At 31.3% G+C, this 20,307-nt stretch overlaps 1 protein-coding gene across 1 annotated transcript; it reads right to left on the bottom strand.

The window, feature by feature from the left end:
- Positions 1 to 784: 784 nt before the first annotated feature.
- LOC134706743 (acyl-CoA-binding domain-containing protein 6-like) lies at positions 785 to 18,481 on the bottom strand. Its single transcript, XM_063565956.1, has 7 exons — positions 18,315 to 18,481; positions 10,974 to 11,038; positions 5,772 to 5,868; positions 5,251 to 5,442; positions 2,790 to 2,879; positions 1,770 to 1,800; positions 785 to 1,279 (listed from the first exon to the last, which is right to left on the bottom strand). The coding sequence occupies exons 1-7, from the start codon at positions 18,447 to 18,449 to the stop codon at positions 1,140 to 1,142; spliced, it is 750 nt and encodes a 249-aa protein (XP_063422026.1). The 5' UTR covers positions 18,450 to 18,481; the 3' UTR covers positions 785 to 1,139.
- Between the last annotated feature and the right edge of the window lie 1,826 nt (positions 18,482 to 20,307).

Genomic DNA, 20,307 nt, shown 5'->3' with positions numbered 1-20,307 from the left:
TTCAATTAATTTTTGAACAGTATTCAAAATAAAACAAAATCCCTATCATATTTTTTTTAGTCTCTGTTGTCATGTTGGTTGCCATATATGTGCTGATCGGATCATCACACATTTTTGTCAACAAGATACTCCAAGGATGATTGTGGTCAAATTTGGTTCAATTTAGCAAAGTCATTTAACAGAGGAAGAATTTTGTAATAATTTTCTGGCAAACAGAAGGCAAAGGACACTGAGTGAAACTGGAATGACCCTAAATGGACAAAGTATGGTCCAGATGAGCAAACAAAATCAAAATGCATAGTTTATCAAAGACAATATGGGAAATATAATATGTATTTGAAATCACATGCTATTAGCCATAATAAACTTAATCTAAACTCTTTTTAAAAAGATCATGTTAGTAGAAATAATGCCTCTTGTTTTCATTTGAAGTATTCCTATTTGCCAAAACTGGCTACAGGTTTCAGAAAGTTCTGAGTTTTAAATATTTAATAAACGTACAATGAAATATCAATTACATTATTATTCAAATCATTTATAAGATTTTCAAAGAACTAATTGAAGTAAATTGCTTTATCTGTGATAGATGTCACAAAATTTTGTGTAAGACCTTATGCATGACACAAAAACATTGTTATGAGACTAAACCTGTTACATTGTATATCTTAAGTCAATTCTTTTTGTCATATGTGTCTATTTGAGAATTCAAACAAGAGGAATATACATTACGATATCAGCTCCCTGTCTTAGTGCTGAATATGGAAAACATTCTAGTAAACACAAATGTCAGTTAGCAAGTTTAATTGAATGAAATGTAACAATTATGTTGAAATAATGACTTCAATATCACAGCAAAATAAGAACATAATATACAGATAATGCAATCTGTTCCCCATTTCATACCCTCCCTGAACCTGCAGAAACTCAAACCTTCTCCTCTTAGCAACCTCTGGCTAGCTTCAATCTTTCTACATAAAACTGCATTATGGCTATAAGTCACCATAAAATATTATGCATCTTATCCATAGTTGCAAATAAAAATAAATAAAACATTTAATGAAAATAATTAACAATAACAACAGATTGTTTCTATATATATTGACTTGTAATATAATAATGCCATGTGAATGTAGCTCATATCAAGTTCTTCCAAGTAGCGTCTTAATCTCTTCTGAAGTCTCTAGCTCTGACGGTGAAAGTCCATCACTGTCTTTCAGTGACCTGTTGGCACCATGTGATAACAATATCTGTACAACCTTTGGATGTTCACAACTAACAGCTGTAAGAAAAAAAACATGATTCTCATTACTTCAATTACATGCATGGAACATGGGGTTAAATCATAGAATATTAGTCATAAAAATAAAATTAATCAGTATAATGCTTTTGCCTTTCATCTAAAAGATTGAAAAAAACATATTTATAATTCATGCAACATACAAAATTTGACTTGCACTAAATATCTTACTTAACATTATTATTGACCCAAAAAAATCAGATTCAGGTGAAGTTTATCCTTCAGGACAGATATGTAAAAGTTCCAATGATTCTATATTCTAAATATGGTTTTCCTTAAACTCATTATAGCATAAAAAGAGTGGTCAAATTAATGTGAGAAGAAACTTCCAACAGTAAGGCATCTGTATAATAGATGTGGATTATGCAGCTCTTCTACCTCCTGTAATATACATTTTAAAACAAGGAGCTAATGTTTCAGCAGCAATCATATGTTTCTCATTTTGCAACATTTGTTAGAATATATAACTCACCATAATGAAGTGGAGTCTGTTTGTCTTCATCCTATCAATAATAAGATTTTCTTGTTTAACATCTTAAATTCACTAAATATTTTACCATTTCATTTAAATCATCAGATGCTATAAGTGTATGATGATAGGGCATTTCTTCAATTAATGATTGAAATGGTATGCTCCCATTCAACGTCAGAAATGACTCTTTTTACTTTATGAACTTGCAAAATATTTTTCGCTCAATCAATATAATTGAGAATGGAAATGGGGAATGTGTCAAAGAGACAACAACCTGACCATAGAACAGACAACAGCAGAAGGTCCCTTATAGGTCTTCAATGCAGCGAGAATTTCACACACCTGGAGGCGTCCTTCAGCTGGCCCCTACACAAATATATATACTAGTTCAGTGATAATGAAGGCCATACTAAACTCCAAGTTATACACAAGAAACAAAAATTAAAAATAATACAAGACTAACAAAGGCCAGAGGCTCCTGACTTGGGGCAGGCGCAAAAATACGGCCGGGTTAAACATGTTTTTGATATCTTAACCCTCCCCTTATACGTCTAGCCAAGTAGAAAAGTAGAAATTTAGGTTTTGGGTGCTGCTTGAAGTTATATTTTTGTTTGACACAATTGATGTCAATGCTTCTCTGTTCATAGCCTGGAATTTCAATTTCTGCACAACAGAGATTTGGCAAGAATTCCAGGCTTAATATATCATCAAATCACAAAAAAAAAAATAACTGAAAAATTGTTTTAATCTGATCTATCCGTACAATAAATGCAGCTTGTTGATATTTTCACCTTTAAACACATTATTTAAAGATACAGTAACTACTAAGAATGATCTGTTTGATATTCTATTTCTTTACCAATTTAAATAATTTCTAAAAAGACAATAACAATTATCATCCTAAACATGCAGGAAATTTTGGGCACTGGAGGTCAATAAAAAAAACACTTCTAACACAGTCATTCCATACAGAGATTACAGAAACTGAATATTTCTTACAATGAACTAAAATGTCCTTACCTGGATATCAATATTTGCCTTTTTATTCAGTAGACATTCTACCATTTCACTTAAACCTCTGTCACAAGCCCAGTGCAGTAAGGCCATTCCCTGCAATCAAAAAGATACATATCACACATGAGACTTAAAAGAGACAGTATTTCAATCAAACAATAGTTTACAGTTCATTTTTCAAATCTATTGTATTTATATTATTAAAACCTTTATACTTAAAATAATACATTTCCACATTTATATATCCAATGAAATTTAAAAAACTTGTCTAGATCTTTTTGAACCTTTCGTTCCATAAATATTTTTATAATGATACTATTGATGATTATGCAACATCCAGTGATCAACAGTGTCAGTCTAATAAAATTGATTTTGCCAGAGTTGGGATCCTGCCAACATGTTTAACCCCGCCACATTAATTTTGTATGTGCCTGTCCCAAGTCAAAACTAGAGGCTCTAAAGAGCCTGTGTCGCTCACCTTGGTCTATGTGAATATTAAACAAAGGAAGCTGATGGATTCATGACAGAATTGTGTTTTAGTGATGGTGATGTGTTTGTAAATCTTACTTTACTAAACAGTCTTGCTGCTTACAATTATCTCTATCTATAATGAACTTGGCCCAGTAGTTTCAGTGGAAAATGTTAATAAAAATTTACCAATTTTATGAAAATTGTTAAAAATTGACTATAAAGGACAATAACTCCTTAGTGGGTCAATTGACCATTTCGGTCATGTTGACTTATTTGTAAATCTTACTTTGCTGAACATTATTGCTGTTAACAGTTTATCTCTAATTATAATAATATTCAAGATAATAACCAAAAACAGCAAAAATTTCCTTAAAATTACCAATTCAGGGACAGCAACCCAACAATGGGTTGTCAGATTTATCTGAAAATTACAGGGCAGATAGATCTTGATCTGATAAAAAAATTTACCCCATATCAGATTTGCTTTAAATGCTTTGGTATTTGAGTTATAAGCCAAAAACTGCATTTTACCCCTATGTTCTATTTTAAGCTGTTGCGGCCATCTTGATTTGATGGCCGGGTCACCGAACACATTTTTAAAACAAGATACCCCAAAGATGATTGTTGCCTAGTTTGGATTAATTTGGCCCAGTTGTGTCAGAGGAGAAGATTTTTGTAAAAGAAAACTAAGATTTACGAAAAATGGTTAAAAATTGACTATAAAGGGCAATAACTCCTAAAGGGGTCAACTGACCATTTCGGTCATGTTGACTTATTTGTAAATCTTACTTAGCTGAACATAATTGCTGTTTACAGTTTATCTCTATCTATAATAATATTCAAGATAATAAGCCAAAACAGCAAAATTTCCTCAAAATTACCAATTCAGGGGCAGCAACCCAACAACGGGTTGTCCGATTCGTCTGAAAATTTCAGGGCAGACAGATTTTGACCTGATAAATAATTAGACCCCATGTCAGATTTGCTCTAATTGCTTTGGTTTTTGAGTTATAAGCCAAAAACTGCATTTTACCCCTTTGTTCTATTTTTAGCCGTGGCGGCCATCTTGGTTGGTTGACCAGGTCACGCCACATATTTTTTAAACAAGATACCCCAAAGATGATTGTGGCCAAGTTTGGATTAATTTGGCCCAGTAGTTTTAGAGGAGAAGATTTTGTAAAAGATAACTAAGATTTACGAAAAATGGTTAAAAATTGACTATAAAGGGCAATAACTCCTAAAGGGGTCAACTGACCATTTCGGTCATGTTGACTTATTTGTAAATCTTACTTTGCTGAACATATTTGCTGTTTACAGTTTATCTCTATCTATAATAATATTCAAGATAATAACCAAAAACAGCAAAATTTCCTCAAAATTACAAATTCAGGGACAGCAACCCAACAACGGGTTGTCCTATTCGTCTGAAAATTTCAGGGCAGATAGATCTTGACCTGATAAACATTTTTACCCCATGTCAGATTTACTCTAAATGCTTTGGTTTTTGAGTTATAAGCCAAAAACTGCATTTTACCCCTATGTTCTATTTTTAGCCGTGGCGGCCATCTTGGTTGGTTGACCGGGTCACGCCACACATTTTTTAAACTAGATACCCCAATGATGATTGTGGCCAAGTTTGGTTCAATTTGGCCCAGTAGTTTCAGAGGAGAAGATTTTTGTAAAAGTTAACAACGACTACGGACGCCGGACGCAAAGTGATGGGAAAAGCTCACTTGGCCCTTCGGGCCAGGTGAGCTAAAAAGGCATAAATCTGAAATATCATGGTTTGATTAATATAATCTTCACAACAACAAAATCCACAAAGAATTTTTTTGGGAAATTCAGTTCAAATTGGCTCAGTAGTTCAAATTCATCAAATGTGTTCCAAATTTCACAAATGAATCAAAACCTGTTTTTTTTCTCTTTTATATATATGTAATGGATTGTGCAATGCAGTATTCAGTACTTTAAATATAATTAATTGTTGATTACTAACTGCATCATCGAGCCCATTGATGTCAATATTTTCACTTTGCAGTATTCTAGACATTTGGTTAATGTCTCCCTCTTTACACCAATCAAACACTGTCTTGTTTTGATTGTCTAACTCTGGGTCTGTGTTAGACATGGTGCTCACTGATACCCAGGATGGTCCACCAGTAGGTTGCTTATCATCAATGGTGTCCATCTGAAATCAAAACTGTGTTCAACAATTTTTTATCAATAAACCTTCATAAAAAAACCTAAACATATTTAAATTTGGAGAGTATCCATCACTTTAAACTAATTAAAAGCATCAATAGCACTTGATGATAAGAAAATATGGGCCACTTTTGAAAAATGTTTCATCTTTGAAATTAATTTCACAATATATTTATAAAGAAATAGGATTTTACATTATACTATTAAAACTAATTAATAAGATACAACTCCTGGAAATATTCACATGGTTGTGATTCAATTTTTATAACTATCTATCAAGCTGGATAACTAATGCATTGCTATAATGCTATTCACCTCTGCTTCCCATCCTGGGTAAAGTGAAGTCATATGTGAAATATATTCCAACATGGCAATTTCTCTAGGCTTGTCTCCAAGTTTCTTCCACGCTTCCCTATATTACAAAGAAATGTTTTTTTATATTAACCCATCAAACACAATATTTAATGTATGTATATGTGGTTTATTCAATAAGCAAGATTCTGAGTCCCCTCTCTCAGTAAATATAGATGTTCGGTTAACAGATTTAGTACAGTGTACATGTACATGTATTTGATTCACATCATACTGTGGATTCATTTTCATTCGTTGGTAACCATTTTTTGTGGGTTTTTTGGGAACATGTGAACCATGAATTCAAATGTTCAATGAATAACATATTTCAATAGACTTTGTATACAGAGATTGGCAAAACCACGAAATCAAATATCCACAAAAAACAAAAGTTTTCAGCAATCCACGAAAATTGATACCCACGAAGAAACTGGGCACTATACCGATATGCAAAAGTGCACCCAATATAGCGTATTCTATAAAATATAAGTAAAATCTTAATCACTATACACGGCATCATCTATGATCTAAACGTAAAAACGAATTTTCATTGACTGTTTAGATACTTTGATAAAACTAGTCTGATTACATGGATTTATGATCCAGTTAGAAACAAACCATACATGTATGCATAAACCTACCAGCATGCATTTAATTTGAAATTGACAGGCTTTCTCCAACACATACATGTAGTTATAACTACAACATGATATAAACCAGGTCAAAGGTTCACATTCACTTTTAGATAGTTCATTATTAAAATTACGGATCCAACTTTGATGTGTATACAAAATAAACTTCTATAAAAAGATTCGTGGAATCTGGGTATGTTCATACTTAAGAATTGGCACTCTTCTTACAATATTTATGCAAAATAAAGAGAATGTACATGTAAAGGTAGTGAATCTGTGCTGTTCAAAAAATTCAGACAGGAAAAATTATAGATGTATGTTCTTGTATCAGTAAATGCATGTGGGGCGCATGTGTGTATATATATTTATATGTGTTTTGTTTACATTGTGTGAATACAAGTTTATCATGTTTATGTGTTGTTAAATATTCTGTGTTGTTTCTTTTTCGTTATTTACTTTTTTCTTCAGTTTTTCCTTTCACGATGTTAACATTATTAATTCATCTTTATTTGTTTGTCTTCTCCTTTAGACAAACAATACACAAATTTAAAATTTAAAACATGTAAATTGAGAAAAAAAAAATAAAAATTTGGAGATTTACAGAACTTTTATGATATATTTTTTGTTTCTACTTTAGCACAAAAGTAATGCTCATTCTATTCATAGCATGGTGCTTTCGACAAAAAATCTTTGGGTGGTGGGGGTAACTTTAAGTAAAAAATTGAAACATTGTGAAACAACTTTTACATATTATAGACGCATGTGTGTATGTTTTGTTAATGCTGCTTTGATATATTGTGCTTGTAGATATTTATATTATTCATGCTACTCATTTTTAACCACTTTATTATATTATGTCGACTATAACTATTGGTAGTGTAAACTGCAGGGGTTTATCAGAAACAGTTAAAAGAATTGATATATTTACAAAATATAAGGACTTATATGATATAACTATATTAGTAGACACCCAAAGCACATCTGAAAAAGGAAAACAATGGCTTCATGAATGGGGATATGTGGGGAAATTTAGTTCTTATTCTAGTAAAAGTAGAGGGGTAGCTATTCTTTTTCAAAAATACTTTCGAATTCAAGATTCATGAGGAAACTATAGACCTGATGGGTAATTTTATTATATTAGATATCACCATTCAGGACTACCGTATAACTTTGGCAGCTATATATGGACCGAATAATGATGACCCAGTCTTTTTTGAGAACATAAAACACAAAATATCCTGCTACAGCAATTCATCAATTGTAGAAGCGGGAGATTGGAATGTTGTTCAAGACTATGACATGGACACATTACATTATAGAAGTGAAAACAACCCCCAGTCAAAAGCCAAGATTCATGAGGTAATGCATGAACTAGATCTATTAGATATATGGCGCCAACAGCACCCTTTTGATAAAAGGTACTCATGGCGGGGTCCAAATCACAAACAAAGTCGTTTGGACTACTTCATGATTACATCAGATATAGAAGCATTTGTAGTTTCATCAGATATAGGAATAAGTTATAGATCGGATCATTCTCCTGTATTGATTAATTTAAAGTTTTCTAGTCAGATAAGAGGGAAGGGTACATGGAAATTTAATAACAGTCTTTTAAGGGAAACTGAATTTATTGAGAAAGTAAAAGGGGACATCAAAACTGTTATTGAAGAATATGAGTCTGATCCATCTATGGATATTGAGACAGAGGATAAACAGTTTAGTATAAGCTATCAGCTTTTATAGGATATGATTAAGATGAAAGTCCGTGGGTCTGCAATCTCATTTTCGTCTTTCCAGAAAAAAGAAGGAAATAAAAAAGAAAAAGATTTACTATATAAGATATCATTATTAGATGAAAAACTTTTGGAGAATAACTTGCCATCAGCAAGAAAGGGAAGGGATCGAACTAGAATTAAAAATATTGAGGGAAAAAATGTAAAAGGGATAATTACAAGAGCTAAGGTCAAGATGGCAAGTAGAGGGGGAAAAGGGAAGTAACTATTTTTGTAATTTGGAAAAAAAAACATTACACAGAAAAAATTATTCCCAAACTTATTTTGGAGGACGAGACTGAGATAACAGATCCTAGTACTATTAGAAATGAGCAAAAACAGTTTTATAAAAAATTATATACTAGTTGTAAACCATTGTTACTTGAAACTCACAGGGACACATTTCTTCAACATGATAATCCTTTTATTACAAAACCGAATGAGGAAGAGGTGGGTTCCTGTGAGGGACTTTTAACACCAGTAGCAGGAATGTCTGTCCTCTCTAAAACTTATGAAGAATTCCAAATCACCTGGTATAGATGGATTTACTGTTGAATTCTATAAATTCTTTTGGAATGATATTAAGATACCACTGGTAAGATGTTTAAATGAGGCTTTAGAATATGGAAAGTTCTCAATCACACAAAGGAGGGTAAGTCAAAATTTTATTTAAAGAACTGGCGACCTATCACACTTTTGTGTGTAGACTATAAGATAGCTACAGCAAGTTTAGCAAATAGACTAAAAAAGGTGCTGGTAAATATAATAAGTCAAACACAAAAAGGATTTCTTAAAGGTAGGTACATAGGTGAATGTACAAGATTTATTTATGATCTAATGGAAAAGATGGAGGAAGACGACATTCCTGGACTTTTACTTTTAGTCGATTTTGAAAAAGCTTTCGACACGGTCGAATGGTCTTTTATACTAGAGGCATTGCAGTTTTATGGCTTTGACCAAACATTTATAAGTCGGATTAAGGCATGCTACTGTGATGCCTCTAGTGCAGTGTTAATCAACGGATATATTTCAGATTTTTTTTCATTGAAAAGAGGGGTTTGTCAAGGGGATCCTCTGTCTCCTTATCTATTTATTTTAGTTTTTGAATTACTCAGTGCAGCTATTAAAAATTACCCTGATGTTGCTGGTGTAGTTATTAACGACTCAGAATTTTTATTGAGTCAATATGCTGATGATTCTTCCCTGGTCCTGGATGGTGACCAAAAGTCTCTAAATGAATGTCTAAATTTGTTTGATAAATTTTCAGAATGTGCTGGACTCAGGTGTAATGTTGACAAAACTGAAGCCATATGGATTGGGTCAAAAAAGGGTAGTATGGAAAAACTTTTACCAGAAAAAAATCTTGTTTGGAACCTTTCTGGGAGGTTCAAACTATTAGGTATATGGTTTGAGCTTGCTAAAAGGGATAAGACTCTATGTAATTTTACAGCCAAGATAAACAGTATCAAGTCACTTCTTAATACTTGGGCTTATAGAGAACTAACATATATTGGGAGGGTGGTTGTGATTAAAACTTTAGCACTTCCCATTCTGGTTCAAGTTTTGACTGTCCTCCCTAACCCCCCCGATGGGGTTTTGAAGGAGATTCAAAATATATTTTTCAATTTTTTATGGAAAAGAAAACCAGATAAAGTGAAAAGAACAGTGGTTATGTCAGAACACTGTGATGGTGGTCTTAAGATGCCTAATATTTACTATTTTTGTTATAGCGTAAAAATGTCTTGGCTGTATAAATTACTAGACCCCAAAATTACTCTCCTTGAAAAGTTTTGCTGCTTAGTTATATACAAAAATTTGGGGGGGACAAAATTTTACATTTAAGTAAGGAAGGATTGCTTTATTTAGCAAAAAAAGTCAATCCATTTTGGCATGATATCCTGGTTAATTTTTCAAAATTGAAAAATAAATTGAAAGTTGAAAACCACAATGTAATGTAACACAAAACTTCTGGTTATCCATTATAGATTGGATTAGAAATTATGAAATCTTCTTGCCTTTTAGTGCAAAAGAGGTCATTTTAGGTGTGTCTGAGGATTCTGTCAACAGTAAAACAGTTAATAATATCTTGTTGTTATTTAAATACTATATATACAAATGTAGATGTAAGAGTGTATTGCCCACAAAATATGGTGGGATAGAATATTTAAAGTATTGGATTACAATAGAAAAATACTCTGTATGTTTCTTAACCCCTACACAAAAAATAAAAATGGATCAGAAGTGGCAATTGTTAGAAGCAGCATTCAATTAACAAAATCAATTGTAATATTTATATCTTATAATACCATTATGATTTAATCGATCTGACAAGTATTAATTAACTTTTTATACCTTGTGTCTAATACTGTATTATGTAATTTCACATGTTTCATCTTGAAAAATAAAATAATTACAAAAAAAAAGAAACTGGGCCCAAATGTTTTGTTACTTGTCAAAAAAATGTGAAAATCTGAAAACGACTTTTTGGGAGGAAATGACATGTTCATTGTGTATTTACAGCAAGTTGCTTAGTTCTCTAGATTTGCTAGCAGATCCAACAATTATAAAGTTTACATTTAAGCAGTGTGAAAATTTAGTCAAAATATGTACATATTTCAGTAATTTTTTATTTGTTTCATCATGTTTGCCTCTTTTTTTAGCCTGAAGTTATTTTGCTGTTTTAGTGCATGAATTTTGACCTTTTTTGCTATTTATTGTAATTAAAAAGATTTATACATTTGTTTAACATTTCTTAAAATTACCATTTCTGTTTGCCTTGAAAATCAAACATCCCTGGCTTTTTGGTATTACATTGCCCTTCTGTTGCCTAAAATGGAATTAAAAAACTATCACATTACTATTATGACTTCATTTATATTGAACACAAAAGTTAAATCAACAACATTGATGAAACCAGCAAATCTTTGAGTTATCAATTATGCTTCTAAAAATTTACATGTATTCACAAATGGTTATCAATAACTTCTTTTGTGTAATCTATATGTTGTTTACCTTGTCAATGACAATCCCTACAGGGTATGAAATTAGCAGGGGCCCACAGGCCAATGGCCCCTAAAATTTGGTGTGGGCTACAGAAAGTTTTGCTTTTCTTGTATAGGACTATATATGTAGGCTACAAACCTTAATTTGTGGGCTACCATTGCCAATCTTAAGTTCTATCCCTGCCCTTAGTAAAACATTTTAGTTAAGCTTACACTAATACCAAATGATGCTTTAAAGCATGAATTAGTTATCCAGTTTCAGATAACAACATTACTAAAAAGATATCTTGGATTCTACATTACTGCATTCTCTGGTCTAATTGAATTTCTTTAATATCATCTATATTGTCAAAAATATGAAGAAAAAAATAACAAATGTTGCTGCCATTCAGGTGTTGTAAACATTCGGAAACATACAATGTATATTATATGATTATTTAAATCATTGTGCTACATGAGCCCTTTAATTGGAATAAGATATCTAATATCTTATCCTATCTTTATTCCAACAAATTCAAAATATATTTTATCTCACTCTTAATATTCATAATTTTCTTTATGAAGGTAGTGAAATAAGTTTTTTTTTATACTCTATTATATTGTACAGTGCAGCCTGTGACATCCTCTTAGTAATGTCAACCCTCTTGCATGGTCAACATCCAATGGTGAACATTTATTGGGGTATTCAATCTTGAGATGTTGACCATTTATTGGGGTCATAAATCATAGGCAGATTCTTTATCTAATTATGTTACCTGTTAAAATCAATCAGGGTTGAAGTTTTCAGCTGGTATGTTTCATTAAATTTACCTGTACAGGGTTTCTTTTAAAATTAACCTTTTTTGAAAATGTAGAATAAAATATTGTTTGAGTCTGTTAATTTATTAATTTTTTTTTGTCTTTAATTTTATTTCATTTTTTACTGCTTTTTTTCAAATTTTTGTATATATTGATTCTCACTGTTTTGTTTCTTATTCTTTTAATTTCTTCTTAAGTACCATTATATGGTTTAGGAAAAAAATAATTTTGTTTATCTAAATTTTCTTCAAATCTCAAAACTAGAGTTGTGCACAAACAATCACGGAAAAGCCTTATTTTCCAAATGCCCACCTAGTTATCATCAAATTTTGATAAATGTTCATTAAAAATGCTAATCATAATGAAAAATGTTCTTATATATATATCTGAATCAAGTGAATCTTATGAAAAAAAATTATTTAAATAAATTGTCTTGAAACTTATTAAATAAGTTATCTTTGAATAGTTTGGTTAATTTCATTCAAAATTTGTCTCCAGAAAAAATAAAGTGCACTTCTAAAGATGGTGACACTTTAATGGTCTATTAATTAAATCATTTTTTTTCCCAGTGTATTATATTGTCGATAGTGCTGGCTGGCTTTATACATATATTTTGGTATACATTTACAATGAATATCAACCTAGGCCTTTTAGATATAGTTAATAATAGCAGGGACTTGAATGAATTAAGACTTTTAAAGTCCCTAATAAAAAATGAATTAAAAAAAAAATCTAAAAATAAAAACTTATGATAAAAACTGTAAACTTGATTGTGTCAATAGTTAGAGAATTTTCGGTCATAATTTAGAAATAGAAAATAGTGGACAATATAAAATTCCTAGAACATGTAGAAAGGATAGAATGTGTAAACTGTGCCTCTTGTAGGTCAATGAAGAACACCTATTCCTTGATTGTAAAATTAACAAAACAACCGGATATCCCAATATAGAGAAATTATTTGATTTTTTTAAGGATCTAAATGCTTCTCCAACGGATGATAATGGAGCTGATTTACCACCTCTCGATGAAGAGCAGGTTAATCAACTTAATTATGACTTGAATTTGTATATAGAAAAAGGAGAAATTTTGAAATGTATTAAAAATTTGAAAAACGATAAATCTTGTGGTGAAGATGCTGTTATAAATGAATACATAAAAGCAACTTCAAACCAGCTTATCGATATTTATGAAACATTATTTAATTTGATATTTGATACCGGATTTGTACCAGAGAGTTGGTTAGTTGGTAATATCATACCAATATTCAAGAATAAAGGAGACCGAAATAATCCTAAAAATTTTCGGCCAATTACCATTGTCAGTTGTTTGGGTAAACTGTTTACGGCTATTCTAACCGCGCGTTTGAACAAATATTCTGACGATTTCCTAATTTTACATGAAACACAATGTGGCTTTAGGCAAGGCTAGCCTATAGCACTATGTATAATTTATTTATATTACATTCTTTGTTTGAACTTTTGAAGAAAAGAAAGAAAAAACTTTATTGTGCATTTATAGATTTTGAAAAGGCTTTTGACAAAATTTGGAGGGATGGACTTTGGCATAAACTACTGTTAAACAATGTAAATGGGAAAATGTTAAATGTGATTCAAAGTATGTACAAAGATATTAAATCAAATATTATTTTTAATAACAGCAAGTCTGATTATTTTCCATGTAATAATGGGGTAAGGCAAGGGGAAAATATGTCCCCTTTTTTGTTTGCAGTTTTTTTAAATGACTTGGAAATTTTTTTACAAACAAAAGACTGTAAGGGCCTTTTGACATGTTTGACAGTTACAGAAGAATTAGAACATGAACTTGATGTATTTCTCAATATCATTTTATTATTATATGCTGATGATACTGTGTTAATGTCTGAAACACCAGAAGATCTTCAAATACAGTTAGATTTTTTTAATGAATACTGTAACTACTGGAAATTAAAAGTAAATGTATCCAAAACCAAAATATTATGTTTTTCATATGGAAGATTACCGGACAATTTACACTTTGTTTTAGATGATCAAGAAATAGAAATCGTTCAAGAGTTTAGCTATTTGGGTATATTGTTGACAAAAACGGGAAATTATAAAAAGGCGGTTAAATCACAAGTTGAAAAAGGGACAAAAGCGATGTATGAGATACTAAAAAGGGGAAAATTTCATAGCCTATCAGTTTCTTGTCAGTTAGATCTTTTTGATAGAGTTGTAAAACCTGTTCTTTTATATGGATCAGAAATATGGGGATTTAGCAACTGTGATATTGTCAAATCATCTAAAATTTTGTAAGTTGCTCCTAAATCTGAAATCTTCCACTCCAAACTGTATGATATACGGTGAGCTAGGACGTTTTCCACTATCTATTGATGTAAAATTAAGGATGATATCCTACTGGTCTAGATTAATTATGGGAAAACAGTCAAAGTATTCATGTATTATTTATAAGCTACTGTACCACTTCTATTGTACTAAACACATAGATTTTAAATGGTTAATATGTGTTAAAAATATATTCAGTGAATGTGGATTTTCTTATATCTGGAACACACAGCTCTTTTTAAATGATGTATGGTTGAAATATAATATTAAAGTAAGATTGTGTGATCAGTTCAAACAAACATGGAACGATACTATTCAAAACTGTTCCAAAGCCTTGAATTATCGTATTTATAAGAATTTATTGTGTTTTGAAGAATATTTTAATATTTTAGACGAAAAAGATTTTTTGACATTATGTAAATTTAGAATATGCAACCATAAACTTCCAGTCGAACTTGGAAGATGGTACAATATAGAAAGGGAAAATAGAAAGTGTAATTTATGTAAGCTAGATATTGGAGATGAATTTCATTACATTATTAATTGTTCACATTTTAGAGAAGAGAGAAATAAATTTATAAATCGAAATTTTAGTGTAAGGCCAAACATTATTGTATTTACTGAAATTATGTCGTCTACAAATAGGACAGATCTCATTAATTTATGTAAGTTTATACGAATTATAAACAAGCGAGTGTGTCCTCCTGAATAAGTTCTTTTTGTCTTTGCTGTTGTTGTATATATTGTATATTTATGTTTATGTAGTTAATATATTGTATTATACATGCATGTCTTCTCTGTACCTATGTATTTGGTGATGAGAATAAAGATATATATATATATATATATAGATAATCCATTTGAAAAGTATTCTTCTTCTCATTATAATGTCTCTAACCCAAGAACAAAAAGTAATAGAAATGCTTAACCTCTAAAACATGGATCATGTTTAAAATATCATATATATGCAATATATATGACAATAAAAATATTATCAAATTTTGCTGTAATGAATATTTCTAATACATAACAATATATTATTCAATAAAGAAATAATGAATTGCCTAAATTTTATTTAGCATAAGTCCTAAAGACACGAAAGACAATCTTAATAATGTGTTTAACAATGTTGAACATTGTTGAATGCAGATCAGTCTATCTACAATAATAAACCATTTTGATTTTAGAAAATTAATTTGAGAAACACCTTGTCAATAGAAAAAGGCAGGCATTGTAAATGTTTGCAGTATATTTGAAAATGATATTCATTTATTCTTCACTACCAAAAATAGACTTAATATAAAATATAACTTTAAATTGTTCAAAAATTATTTCAAAGTTATAATATCAAAACTAATAGTTAGGAGACAATTATTTTTTAATTAAGCTGTTTGTTCAACTAATTTTATTATTTCATTTATTTTTTAATTTCTTGTCATAATAACAGTTATCAAATTTGACAAACACATACATCATGTACATGTACATGTATTTTTTACCTGAGACACCTGTAAGTTATATAATTTTAACACTTCAATGCATTCAAGATTTCCCTTTATCCTTGACCAGTTTTAGATTAATACCTTGTGTATTAAAAAGCAACAGGAGGTATGATGACGGTCATATAGGGCCACCATATTTTTTATGGTCACCATTAATGGGGGGGGGGGGGGGGGCGAGACCATTTTCGGGACGCCGGAATCGACCGATTTTAGCAACGGGAAATTGGGATTGCCTTGTTTAAAGATCAAGAATTCGTGATAGAAAAACACCGAGATATGGGAAACCCACGTTTTTAGCCATGGGAAATCGGGATTTTTATGTTGAAATATAACGGGATTGACAAAAACTGTACCCTGGACAGATAAAACTGCCATTTTCTTTATGGCAGTGGCTATTTTTGCCGGCTCCGGCAAAAAAGCCTCCTTGTCGCATTTTTGCCAGCTCCGGCAAAATAGTGATTTACATAGATTTTTGCTATTTTACCGGTCTTAACTAAGATTTTGATAGAAATAGAAAAATTAAGAATAGAAAAAAGATAAAATTATACATTAATACTTTATTATATAAGGAATCTCTATACCAAAATGTCTTCTTTAAAAAAATATTTAATTTATTTAAATTGATATTCTTAACTTTTAGAATAAGTAGTCTCTAAAAATGTGTATTTTTCAAATATTTAAAAAAAAAACCATAAATATCAAAATTGATACTAGCACTTTTTTCTTTCATAGGAAGGTTAAAATATATTCCTTAATAGAAAAACATATAATAAATACACATAAGAAAAGCATTCAAACCCATCGACATTCTGATTAAAACTTTTATTAAAAAATTATATTAGTTTTGAAACAAAAAGTAACACCCAACAACTTCAAACTACTCAATATGAATCGCTGTTTTGCCGGAGCCTGCAAAATGCCGGAGCGCCACTGCCTTTCATTATACATCAATCAGAATCGCATCTAGAAACAGAGTAGATCCAGATATATATCTTGTTGTTATTTTTGTATTTTTAAGTGCCATATTTAATATCCACTGTACGTGAATGAAATGCTAACCAAAATTCATCATAACTGTCTTAGCTCCTTGTTATTAGTGTTGCTCTGATTTAGAGTAACAGTATACCTAAACAGTGTGGTAAAGGTTTTTTTCGTGCAACATGTTTTGCCATTTTTTAAATTACAACCTTCCGTGAAAAAAGTGTGCTTTACTATGAAATTTGTAAAAACTGCAACGTGCAGGCATGTTTTTTATTTTTTGTTCATCGTGAAATTCAGTGGAATTTTATTTCGTGTTTGTCCGTGAACAAAATGCCTCTTTACAACCCTTCCCAAAAGTTAGACTTGATTTGGATAATTTCAATAAGAGTAAGATCATGTACGTATAAAGACCTAAAAGAAAACACATGTGTTTCCGGTACCCCTATATATATATATATCTAGCCTAATTTTAAGTACCTATAATCCAACTCTACCCTTAAAAGGTTTTTGGATGTTATGTGGACAAGCACTTGTAAAGTCAGAACTTTTCTCCCATATGAACCAGTCAAAAACGTTTGAAAACAAAACTATTTTGCTTTTTATGGGATGCTATCTGAAACACATTTATTTTTTTCCTAGTCTTACTACACATATAATTTCACAGACACAGTCTTCTCTATAATCGAATATTATATAAAAATATTTCTGGCATTCTGCAATTTTGAAGAAAACAAATACCCCAACTTGACGTGTTTAAAATATATGTACTCACTATATTGGTCAAAATGCACGAATTGAAAGCAAATAATTAAGAACGACATTACTTAGAAATGCTAATTTTCAAACTTTACCAAGACATCCTTCTTTAAAAGTTGTGTCATATGTGTCTATTCTTTACCTAAAATAGTGGTGGACCTCTTTATTAAATAAATGGGGATTTCTTGTTTATCGGGATCGGGATTTTTAACAAACTAAGTCCGGGATTTCGGGATTTTCTGATATTAAAACCGGGAAATCGGGATGAGACCCCCTCTAGCCCCCCCTCATTAATAAGATAAAGTCACAGGTAGTACTGTAGTCCAAGATTACTCTGACGTCCAACAGTACTCTGACGTCCAACAGCTGTTTTGCCAGACAAGCTAAGGCCCAATGGCCCCAACTTCTTTGGCAAAACAGCCGTTGGAGTAATCTCTGACTAATTATATTGTGGATTAGTTTTATTTTTAATGACATTTGTCCAGTCGACAGGTCAAGGATTTGTATAGCAAGTCTTACTATACAAATCATTGGTCCAGTGCCATTTCTCATAAGATCATAGAGATGGGTCAACCTTATAGTTTATAAAAAGAGATAGAGGTAAAACAACAAGTGCTGAAAACTGTCACTTTAGGTTTCATGTAATATAAACAACTGAACAAGTGCCTGTGTTTGGCTTTTGTTTTGAACCATTTTTTCAGAAGTTTTTGTACACTTTCGTTATTAACCATCGAATTTAGCACCTGTTTGTATCGGGCATAAAAATATAATAGATTATCGCCACTCTGAGATCCAGCAACATGTCGCAGGTACTTCGATGCACCCTCAAATAAATCTTTTATATCTTCTTGCGAACAATCGCCGAATTCGTCTGCCATGATGGCGATTGTAAATCTGATCCGATAACGGATTTTCATTTCCGAAAAGACTAAAACAAATACTGCACTATCCGTAAGGAGCCCGGATTTAAAAGTCAACTTAAACATCCACATCATATTTATATAATGTTTTGTCAATGGCGTTGTTTATATAATACATTGTTTAAATGTGTTACAATGTACTTCAATTACTCTAATCACTAATCATTCTTAAAATTTATTTTGTATTTTTTTTGTGTGTCACAGTACTAATTCATTTAATTGTATTGCTTACATTTTGGGCACCTTAATTGCTTGATAAAAATATTTTGTGTCTTATGATAGCTTTGCTGCTTATCATATATTATCTTAGTCTAGTCACTATTTTTATCTAATGATAAAAGATGAAGCGATCGCATCGGCTAAATATCAAGTCTTTCCGTTTGTGCCGGTATGCTAGCTGTCCGGTTAAGCTGGCTCGATGAACTATGATACAAGAGAAAACCTAAAAAATAATACACTATCTTATTTGACTTTATTTATCATTTGCAATATTAGTGATAGAATTCTTACAAAATGGACGAACATTATGATGAAATTTGTATTAAAAGCATAAAATTTCCGTTTTAATGATACAAATTAAAGAGAGGATCACCGACTTCGTTTTTTCATTATGCATCATTTAAATTGTGTTCTTTGAGGGAAATATCCAACAAAACATCGAAATAAACGTAAACTCATCACATTGCAGGTCGTAAAACGTTGATTTTGACGTTTTTCACCTCCAACAAACTGGCAAATTAATTATGAGACAAAACAAAGTAGGTAACCATATGTCATAAGATTATTCAAAAACTAGACCACTTTCGAGTTCATCCGTCACCGACAAAAACTCGTCAATTATGCACGCCTTTATGACGTCATTTACCAGATAGAGGGGCTCGCCTGTATCCCTGCACTATTTACGTTCATCAAGCGTCTTGGTGATCGTCTTTGTGCAGGATAAACTAGAAATAATGGTTGCTATGTAGGTACTTACTGACAATTCCCTAATGACAGCAGTGTTGATTGTCAATTTTGAGAATTCAATTTGCCGAATAATTCGTACAATATAGAATTATAGTTTTCCAACCACTCGCTCAACATTGGAAGGAAGTGACGACGCCCCTAAACGCACAAATGACGGTGATAAAGGCGCGTATAATTGACGAGTTTTTTTCGGTGACGGACGAACTCGAAAGTGGTCTGAAACTGAAATTTATGTGTCAACAATATAATTTTTTTTTTTTTTTTTTTTTTATAAAAGTCTAAGGAGAAGAAATAAGGAATTTGACGACTTTAAGACAAATTCAAGAAGGTTGTTCGACGATTTTATGAAATTTCTATACAAATATCAGTCACCCATATATAAAGAAACCAAGAGCATTTACGATAACATACTTTTTGATAAGCTGTTAAGTCGAAATGACTTCGTTTTTTAACAAATCAAATGTCTTGCAAGTTTGTCCACTGACCAATTTTCTTACGTTTTGAACGTTTTCGATTCGGGACGCTATACATATATGACTTTTTTGTGTTTTCAAATTATTTCTAAAAGTTTGTTCTTTGTTTTGGTGTTAAACACCACAACATGTATAAGCGACATTTGTTGTATTTTATTGACCTGTCATCAAAGGTAGGAGTAGCCGAACATCAGGCGACCTTAAGTTAAAATAGTTGCAATAACTGTCGATTAGGATCGGAGTCGAACAAATCTCGACACGAGCGTATCTTAAAATTACCATGCTTTTTATCACTTTATATGATCTCATTAGGCCAATCATCCTCCTAGGCCATCGAATTTGAAAGCGGTTCGTATTATCATATGATATATGAACGA

This window comes from Mytilus trossulus, chromosome 2 (genome assembly GCF_036588685.1).
Source record: "Mytilus trossulus isolate FHL-02 chromosome 2, PNRI_Mtr1.1.1.hap1, whole genome shotgun sequence".
Taxonomy (NCBI): Eukaryota; Metazoa; Mollusca; class Bivalvia; order Mytilida; family Mytilidae; genus Mytilus; species Mytilus trossulus.
This window is presented reverse-complemented; position numbering and strand designations above follow the sequence as displayed.

Bases quoted from the DNA above. Each gene is read 5' to 3' on its own strand.
- LOC134706743 (XM_063565956.1), bottom strand. From the start codon at position 18,449: ATGGCAGACGAATTCGGCGATTGTTCGCAAGAAGATATAAAAGATTTA. The intron at 5,869-10,973 runs GTAATTTTAAGA...TTTGTAATATAG, and splicing joins TTTCAAGGCAAACAGAAATG to GGAAGCGTGGAAGAAACTTG. The intron at 1,801-2,789 runs GTAAGGACATTT...TATTATTGATAG, and splicing joins AGGCAAATATTGATATCCAG to GATGAAGACAAACAGACTCC.